Below are 10,088 nucleotides of genomic sequence, written 5' to 3' on the forward strand. Positions count from 1 at the left end.
AGGAGATTTTGGAGCAAGAAGGCAATCATTCATGGAGCATAGGGTGTGAAATGTAAACCCACGTTGAAAAGCGGTGATCCGGTTGGACCGCTGCGGCCGCCGGCCGGCGCATCTCGTGCCGTCTCGCTTTCCCGAAAAGCTTTTGGCAGCCGCTCGGATCCTTCCTCGCCCTAATTCTAAACCGAGAGTTTTTCCCAATCATTGCGCTGCTCATGGATCCCTAAACTGCCGTATCAAGATGACAACGATATCAGTATCAGAGTTCCTTTTCTCTCTCTTTGTTTTTGCAGACCCAACCTGGACCAGGAGTACCATTACCATACTAACAAGCGGAGTAACACTCATGTCGGCCCAGTATGGAAGTAGGGCCCAGGCGCTTTCCGTAGGCCAGGAAGCATGATTGAAACCCAACACGTCGTGGTGGGAAAAAGGGCCTTGGTGCGCATCCGGGCCCAACAGGCTTCGGCTGGGCCGGCCAGTAGCTCTCGTCTTGATCCAATCCAAGGCCGAAAAGTTGCCGTGCCCGTGCTCGGTGGTACACTAAACTTATTTCAGGTTAGGGGACAGAAAACACCCCAAAACATTTGTCTCCTTCCCAAGTGGAAAGTAAGCTAGCTTTGGAGCTCTCTTATGTTTTTCCCCCCACTCCAGGACTGAAAGCGGACGTGAGCGACGCACCAAACTCGTTGTAGTACTGCACGCAATATCCTTTCTGTAAGACAAGGCTCGCTGGAGTTGGCATTCCCTGCGATCCACGAAAGCCACAGCAAGGCAAAGACAGGGCTGCCACGGCACCGAGACAGACGGGTGGCACGTCGTCCCTCTTCCTTCCGTGCCAGCAACCAACCACCCGGACCCGAGCAGGTGCAGGGTGAGGTTGGAGGAGGCAACAAGACGTGCTCGGTGCTCTGCGTGCAAGCCGAGCAAACCGCGGCGTCCGGTCCGGTGCCCCTGCTCTGTAGCTTCCGCCACCGGCCCACCGCATTGCCCATCCAGCGGAGTGCCACCGCCGGCGACGTGCGCCGTGGCCCCTGTCGGGTCGGCGGGGTGGCACTTGCGGGGACGGCACCGTGGTCTTGAGTCTTTGACAGGAGAGGATCCGCGACCGCGCTCGCAGTCAATGGGGATGGACGCACGCAGCGGCCACCGCCCACGGGCCAGTGCGCAGTGCGGTGCACGTAATGGCACTAGTGATGGGGCGGGCGTCCGTCCGTGAGCGCTGAGCGCTTGCCGGGCAGGGCAGGGCCGGGCCGAGAATCGTCTGGCCCAGGACGTGCCGGCGTCAGTCACGTCGTCCGTGCACGCCACGTGGTGCCCGTCGCGCAGGGCACGGCCACCCTCCTGCCCTCGCTTCCCTTGCTGCCGTCCTCCTCGTCTGTCTCGCTGCACCTGCAAATGCCAAAGGCCAAAGCCAAAAAAAGGCGAACGTACGCGTGCGGTCGCCTGCCTGCCTGGGCTGGCTGGCTCCGAAAGGCACTGCCAACTGCAAAAAGGCGTTGCCTTGCCCCAACGCGCCCGATGCCTCGCGCTGCACCCTGCATTGCGCCGCGTGGCATGCCACATTGACTGACGACTCACGACTCACTGGCAAAGCAAAAACCGCCGCTGTTCATGGCGTTTCCGTCCTTACCCTGACGATCGAGTCGAGGTCGAGCAAGGCAAGACCACCCGTGGGTGGCTTTCTTCTGACGACGCCCGATACGCCGACCACGGCGGTGGTCGGTGAACGAAGCTGCAGCTGCAGGCCAAACGCGCTGACATTCCACGGCGGACGCGCACGCACGCACGCCACGCTGTTCATACCGCTTGGCCTTGGCTTTGGCACCGCACGGCGGTCGGTCATCGCCAGCGGGAGAGAAAGAGGACAAAGGCGACGACTTTTACTAGCGTGCGGGCGCGGCGCCTCTCTGTCCGTCTGCCTGCCTGTAGCGCAGCTGCACGAGAGACGTCGTCGGTAGCTTTTGGGCTCCCTTTTGTAGGCGGCGTGCTAAGGTAGTCTCGGTGGGAGGTCTCGCTTCCCGGTTTTCAAGATGTAAAATTTAAGATGAAACAAGTCTCTCTCGGTGTATAATGCTTAATTGGCAAAAAAAAAAAAAAACAGAGCAAGAGCAAGAAAAAAAACCTGGAAGAACAGCGAACGAAAAGAACAGAGCAAGAGGAGAGAAAGCACGGGTCTGCACGCGCTGAGAGGAAGGGCCGCGACGAGCACCGGTGTCCTGGCCGCGGCACTCGACCCATGCACACGGCTGCTAGGAGCGCTCGACCTCGCGCCAATAAGCACCAGAGGTGCTCGACGCCATCATCGGTCCGCTCGTCCGGAGACCGAGCACTACGAACAGCAGGGGGCGGGGGACGGAGCTCGCCGCCGGTGACCGAGCTCTCGCCGCCACGGATCTCCCGATCTGAGGGCGCCGCTCGTCCATTCCCCCGCAGGTACGCGCCCTGATCCGCGGCCTCCCTCGCCGCCTTCCCCTCCAGCAGCGCGCGGCGGCCTCGCGACGGATCCGGAGCAGCGCCCGGCGGCCTCGCGACGGAGCCCGCGACTGAGCAGCGCCTGGTGGATGAAACGTCGGAAAGCCCTCAATGGGGGTTTCGTGCGGTTTCCAAGGTTTTGGAAACGACGTTTCGTCACCGTGAAACGTTTTCCTTCTGTTTTCTGCTCGATACATGCAAAAGCTCTAATTCTACTCATGTAACGTCCTATTTAATATGCATGAAACCGACTGGGCTAAACAGGCGGTGGCAATGTTGGTAGGCGACGCGTCAGGTGAGGTGAGGTCGTGAGGAGGGCGGTGGCGGGTGGCCATGGCGTGGAAGAGAGACCCACGACTCGAGGAGAAGGAATTTCGTCAGGGCGGACAAGGCAGGCGGCGGGAAACCGAGAGGGCACTGAACTCAACCACCGGGAGACACGAGACGTGACTCGTGAGAATGCCTTGCCTTGTTGGCTTGTTGCTCATGGCCATTGCTCTTTCATTTTCAGTTGAAGGTAGAAGGAAACAGGCAATGGTAGTACTAATACAGTAGTAGAAACTAAAATTACTGCCGGTTTATAGTGCACTCATCTCTCAATCTCTGCAAATGCAAGCTTAAGTACAAATTATTCACCGGGTTGCATCGCAGTCATGGCCGCCGATGCTCCCATCCCATTGAGCAGGACTAGGTGGGTGTTTGTTTCTCCTTCTAAAATTTAGTCGCTGTCTCATTAGATGTTTAGACATATGCATAGAGTATTAAATATAAACTAATTATGAAACTAATTGCACAGTTTGCGACTAATTTGTGAGACGAATCTTTTAAGTTTAATTAGTCCATGATTTGACAGTGTAGTGCTACAGTAAACACATGCTAATAACGGATTAATTAGATTTAATAAATTCATCTCGTGAAATACTAACAAATTCTATAATTTATTTTTTTTATTAGTATCAAACACTCATACTACACCCTCATATGGCACCTCCTCAAATTTTAGAGGTCGGTTCTAAACACCCGTTGTGACCCGAGAGGCTCAAAAAGAGAAAAAAAAAAGAAAGCTGAATAGGAAGAGACGGCACGGGGAGGGCAGTTGTGTTTGGACTTTGGACGGGGTTGAGTCCGGTTCACGCTACCGCCGCTACCCTATAAAACGGCGGAGCCGACGGCCCCCTCTTTTCCGCACCTCCCCACGACGACGAGGGACGCCGAGACGACGGATCCCGTCCATCTTCTTCCTCATCCCCCATCCCACCACGCCAAAAATCAGGTCGCCGATGCCGTCTACTGTCTGACATCGATCTGCCAGGAGATCGCGCAAGCCACCGACACAAATCAAAAAAACAAAAAAAAATCCAATCCTGCTTCGATCCCGTCGGTCGGCGATGGATGGCCGGCCCGGCGCGTGGCGCCTGCAGCAGCAGCAGCGGGGCCCCGGCACGCCCGTCGCGGGCCTGCCCATCGGCTTCCGCTTCCGCCCCACCGACGAGGAGCTGCTGCTGCACTACCTTCGCCGCAAGGCGCTCGCATGTCCGCTCCCCGCCGGCGTCATCCCCGACGCCGACCTCGCGCGCCTCCACCCGTGGGACCTCCTCCCCGCTGCCGCACCAGGTATCGCGCGTGCCTCTCCATCTCCCTCCCCCCGCATTGCCGCTCGTCCACTTCCATTCGCGCCCCTTACCTGACTACGAGTACGCGCGATCCAACGAACGAAACTGCAGGGGCAGCCGACGCCGACGGGGAGCGCTTCTTCTTCCACCGCCCGGCGACGCGGTGCTGGCGCAAGGGCGGTGGCGCGGCCAGGACGGCCGGCACCGGCGTCTGGAGGCCGTCCGGGAAGGAGACCCTCGTCGTCTCGCCGCGCTGCAAGCGCCCCGTCGGCACGAAGCGGACGCTCGTCTTCTGCCCACGCCGCGGCCGCGCCGGCGCCGGCGCCCGCACCGACTGGGCCATGCACGAGTACCGCCTCCTCCCCGCCGGCATCCACCTCCACGGCTGCGCCGCCGGCGTCAACGTCGCCATCGCCATCGCGCCTCCACCCACTAATGTATGTCGCGCGCCAATCCTGGTTGGCTTACCGTAGTTCGTGCATCGCAACGACGTACGGCGGCTAACTTGCTATTTCATGTACCTGAATCTGTAATTCAGGTGAGCTCCCATGCCGGTGGTGGCGCGGCGGCCGACTGGGTGGTCTGCCGCATTTTCAGGAGGGCCAGGCCGGCCTACCGCGCCCGCCTTGGTGCCGGCGAAGAAGAGCACGCGGCGGCGGAGAGCCCGTCGTCCCCGTCGTCGTGCGTCACCGACGCCTCCGAGACCGTCGACCAGGGAGAGGATGACGGCGATGAAGGGAGCAGCAGCAGCTGCAGCGTCGCCTCCTCTAATTGAGACTGAGTAGAAGAGTTGGCTAGCCCGTGGATCAAATCGCGGCGCCATGTTCTAATTGCCGTAGAATCCTCATCAGTACCTAGTAGCAATCGATAGGGAGACAAGAAGATCGAGCTCCAACAAACCAACAACAACAAAAAAAAGCTAAGCGCTTTGGTGCTATGTTGTTGTTGGAGCTCGTCGCGAATCCAATCCATCCAGAGTGTTAATTAGCGAGAAATTAATCAGTTCCCTTTCCGCAATTGATCACCATTTCCTGTGTCTAATGTTCTTTCACAATAGTAGCTCATCTTGTCTTGTTTTGAGAAGCAAAACAATCTCGCTCACTCGTTCGCTCAGCCTCTGTACTGTACTGTGATGCATTTTGCTTCCCCGTTTCGATTTCTTGCTGTTGTTGTGAGACGACACCAAAACAAGCGACTGTGCCAACTGGCAGTGATAAAACCAAACCAAGCAGAAATAGGAAGCTAAAGCAAGTCAAGGTCCACAAGGAACCGATGCCCCCCAACAATCTGAATAGCTTCAAGCGAACAGGGCAACTGAGTGCAAGGAACAGCAGGACAGGGCATGTATACAACACAGAATAAAAGCACAGAAAAGGGTCGCAGAATAAAAGCTGATCCGAGGGAGGTTGAGCTTGAGCTTGAGCTTGAGCTTGAGCTGAGCAGTGAGCAGAGGCCAGAGGATGAGAAAGGTAGCCCAGAAAGGGCAGTGCACTTAGGAGGATGCAGAAAAGGGAGGCGACGATAAGGTTCGAGGTTCCTGATACTCTTCACTCATTGCTGCCAAGAGGGCGTAGAGCAGAGATGCCTTTCTTCTTCAGGGGCCTTTCTTTCCCACAGGAATAAGGAACCTCCGAACCTGCTGCTGCTGCTGCCAGCAGGAGGAAGACGAAGAAGGAACAAATCTTGGTGCAATCTGTCTGGGCGCCTCCTCATCTCTCTGGTCCAACAGACGTTCGTGCGAGGCGAGGAAGCATCTCGCCTCGCCTCGCTTTGAATCAAATCCCAGCGAATAATCCGTTCCAACGTGACGAAAGATCTGGGGGAATTTCACCCCGCGGGCGCACTGAGCCGGCTGCTTGTTCACGCACTGTCACTGTCCCTGAGTAATAGCCGGAGGCGGATGCGTTCTTTGCAGGGCCGTGATTCCGTTACCGCTCCATCTGCGGCGGCTAGGTCGGCGAGTCAGGAGCAGAGGATCGCCATGGTGGTGTAGTGTAGCTTTCAGAACCGCGGTGGTCATGACGCACGGGTGAGATCACCGGTCCACCGTTCTGCACCGCCGGGTAGTTGTGGCTCCAATTGCATTAGATTAGCACGTAAGCAGCTGGCGTCAAACGAGAAAAACACTGCTGGTTAGCAGCATCTGAACGACTGAAAACTGTTTAGCTAGCAGATAGCATCATCATCGGAGGTTTCCTTCACTGAAAAGGAACCTCGGTCCTGAGTCCTGACAGCTCAGCTCGGAGAAACAAACCGCCGTCTCTGTTGAATGCAACACCATGTAGGAGGAGGAGCATCGGAGGAACTCGTTGCCACGACATGAAGGGAGACGACACACCTCCCGGATTGACTTGCGGGCTCCTTGTCTTTCTTGGGCTGGTCTCAGAGTAGAGTTGTTGGGCCATGGCATGGATCTTGGAGGCACGCAGATGACAGTAACCGTCGCTAACAGCTGGTCAGCATCGGGGAAGCGGCGGAGTCAAGGCCGTACTGACTGATTGGACAGTAACAGCAGGGAGAGCAGAGCACCGTTCGTCAGCCAAGATGCCGCCGCCGCCTGCTGCACAGCACAGCACTGACATAGGAGGTTGCCGGTAAAATTCAAGGCAGCTCGATCAGCAGCAGGAGGTCGACTCATCAGACACCATCACACCAAGAAGAAGCAGGTTTTTCTTTTTCCCAAGAAGAATGCAGGGGTCGTCGTCGTCGGGCGGGGCGGGACGGCGACGAGGAGACAGCGGCAATCGCACTGCACTGCAGAGAGATCGGCATCCATCAATCGCTGGACGGAGCGACGGACGGACGGATTGATTCTGCACGGCTCCCCAGTTTGAATGCGGCCATGCATGCGGGTACAGCAGCAGCCGCGGACGGAACACGTATGCCACGGCGTCGCGTGGCACGCACGAACAAGCATGGCAGGCGGCGGACGCAAGCAACAGGCCGGGTTGGCCCTTTGGCCGCCGGAGCAGCTGGATGAACCGTGAACGGACGGACGGACAGGCAGTCTGCCTTGCGAAGAGGAACAAGCGCGGTGCCTGCCGGCTGCCGCCACGGCCACGCCATCCGTGTCCGTGCACCGTGACCGCCTGGTCCTGCTCGGCTGCTCCTGCTGGACCTGCTGGGCGAACCGATCCAAGACGACCTGCCCCTGCTCCTGCTGGGAGGATGGCAACATGTTGGTGAGCCCCGCACGCAATTGTGCGGCCGCCGGTGACGGCAGCACATCGCGTATGGCCGGTGGTCACTGGTCACTCTGGCCAGGTCATCAGTTGGCACTCCTCCTACTGTATTTTGGGAGGAGAACCAACGTCTCGGATTGCCCGGCCGGTTTCTTGCGTGCAGCGGGTGGAGGTGGGTTAACTTCGACATCACACTTGAGTAGTACGACTGCATCTGCGAGGTTGCCAAGCTGTGGATCGGAGGCAACACATGAACAGAATGCATGCAGCACGGAGTTACGGCTCTCTGCCAACAGTAAGTGTACAACGGCGAGGTAAAGATATTGAATGAGACGGGTGAAAATTTTGCATCTTTTATTTACTTGCACCTCGTCAGTAGTGATTGGTATAAGTGTAAGTGTGTAACCATCCATGGATGGAAGATGGAAGCAACACACGGCACTGTTAAAATACTCCACGTATAGGTTGTAGGCCAGCCTTCACTGGTTTGTGCTGGAAACAAATGTATTTGTATTGTCTGTATGATGAGTTCAGTGCTTGATGATGGCATCATTAGTGTGTTCCACTACCATGATTAGGTGTAAGAAGAATCTGGGCGACGGATACTCCTGCTGGTGATTAGCCATACCTACTCGGGATTGCCCAGCTTTCATTCGCTTCGCAAGCTGTGATTGGATGGCAGCAGAGCATCTGCCGGGGGTTGAGTTTAACCCTGCAAGGCTGGAACCATGATAAATCTAGCCATGTCAGGTCATACATTACCAAATTCGTGCACATTCAAATAGTATGGTCTTGGGTCAGCAGTTCCAGATTGACATTAAACAAAAGATGGTTGTGTCCCCTTGTGCGCGTGCCTGTGTGCTTCCTTTCATTTTCTGTTAACAATGGGCACGGCAGGAACAGGAGACCAGGAGTGAGGAGAGAAATGGCTGTCCTAAATGACTGTCGTTTTTATTTTCTAAGAAGCCACTTTAACTAAATATATATTAAAAAGTATTAGGTATAAATGTTATACGTATTTTTTAATTCAGTTAAACTTATGACACAGCAAATAATGATAGCTATTTAGCGTCGGAGGAAGTAATCGGGGGCGCAATCGTGAGGTGAGCAAACACTTATGAGCGTGTCCTGTCCTGTCTTCGTTTGTCGATCCTGGACACTTTTTTTTTAGTATACGATCATCCAAGCGAGCACATGGACATATGGTGTTGCTCGCGACGGTGACTTGCGCTTGGACGGAACCAGGTGGCAGCAGCGAGCAGTGCCATGGCCCCATGGAGGGGGCCGTCCGGGAGCATCAAGCCATCAACTCGCGAGTCTCTAATACCGGGACTCATGACACAAGTTCATGAGTAAACATCCTGAATTTAAAAAGCAACGCATAGATTAAAAAAATTCTTGTATAAATTCAGGAAGTTCAACGCCCATGCACAATTTTGAAAACAAAACTAACTACTGGCAAATCCTCACAGTGCGTGCGTTGATCAGGGGTGGTGAACTGGTGATTTGGCAGCGAGGCAACCTGATGTACACTACTCACTTGATTAGGGGATTGGAACCCAACGAGGATTAGCCAGCGGATCAACTAGTACAGGCGTACTACGGCACTGCCACTGTGCTGCGCCGTGGTGCGGACGAGGTGCATGTGGTTGGCACGCTGCCCCAGGACGCGCCGACCGGTGTTGCTTGGCGCCTCACCCACCCTCACGGCGGCGTCACCGGTGCGCGCGGCCGCCGTGCGGTGCGCTGCCGCTGCTGCCCGCCCGGCGGCCCTCCCCCCACCGAAAGATCTTGGGTGGTCGCTCACGGCACGCCCACACTGTCGTCCCACAGCAGCAGGAACCAAGAGCAGGGGCCGGGGTCGCCATTGTCCATTGCCAGACGCCACCACCTCGCCCCGGCCGCTCTCTTTTCCAAGGTGAAGGCGGTCTGCCACTGCATGGGTTGCTTGCGCCCTTCCCCAAGACCAAATCCGTCCATCCCATCATCGGCTCGCGTCACCCCGTTCCGCCCGTCTCGTCAAATGTCAACCATGCATGGCATGGCTCCGTCCTCCGGTCAGTCCTTTCCCTTTCGTGCCCAGCTAAGGTCTTTTTAGTTCCACTTCATTTTACCAAAATTTTCAAGATTCCCCGTCACATCAAATCTTTGGATGCATGCATGAAGCATTAAATATAAATAAAAAAATAAAACTAATTACACAGTTTAGACGAAATCCACGAGACGAATCTTTTAAGCCTAATTAGACTATAATTGAACACTAATTGCCAAATAACAACGAAAACCACTACAGTTGTATTTTGCCAAAAAAATTTGCATCTAAACTGGGCCTAAGCGAAGCCAATCCACCCAAAAAGTCCATGGATCATGGGCAGGGTCGGTCCTGGTTGATGCCTTGCCTCGTTCCGTAAGGCCATTCAGCATTCAGCAACAGCAAGCAAGGACGCAGCGGGTACGGGTACTGTACGTACAGCGGCTTGCTTGGCTCGCTAACAACCTCCCAGCACGTCATCTTCTCTCGTCTGACGAGTGATGACTCATCCGCCGTACACTAGGCCCTAGAAAACTCCAGAACATTGCCCAGATCTGGACATCACTGTCGGTTAAAAAAAAAAACCATTCACTTCTGGATTTTGAATCGACAGTGACATACCGGCAGTGATAAGGGGTTGACATCACTGTCGGTTCTTAAAAACCGATACTGATCTGTAGGAAATAGTGTCGGTTTCTGGCTCGATCCGATAGTGTCTAGTTGAACAACACTGTCGGTTTGTAGTCCCAACCGACAGTGATGATTGCTTCAAGAGTGTCGGTTCTTGGC

The 10,088-nt window shown here is 55.6% G+C and overlaps 1 protein-coding gene across 1 annotated transcript; it reads left to right on the plus strand.

Annotated features, from left to right (window-relative positions):
* Positions 1-3,638: 3,638 nt before the first annotated feature.
* Positions 3,639-5,112, plus strand: LOC136453953 (NAC domain-containing protein 10-like). Its single transcript, XM_066454501.1, has 3 exons — positions 3,639-4,086; positions 4,197-4,522; positions 4,624-5,112. Exons 1-3 carry the CDS (start codon positions 3,861-3,863, stop codon positions 4,858-4,860), a joined length of 789 nt encoding a protein of 262 aa, XP_066310598.1. The 5' UTR covers positions 3,639-3,860; the 3' UTR covers positions 4,861-5,112.
* The last annotated feature ends 4,976 nt before the right edge of the window (positions 5,113-10,088 follow it).

This window comes from Miscanthus floridulus, chromosome 5, assembly GCF_019320115.1.
Source record: "Miscanthus floridulus cultivar M001 chromosome 5, ASM1932011v1, whole genome shotgun sequence".
In the NCBI taxonomy this organism is placed as follows: Eukaryota; Viridiplantae; Streptophyta; class Magnoliopsida; order Poales; family Poaceae; genus Miscanthus; species Miscanthus floridulus.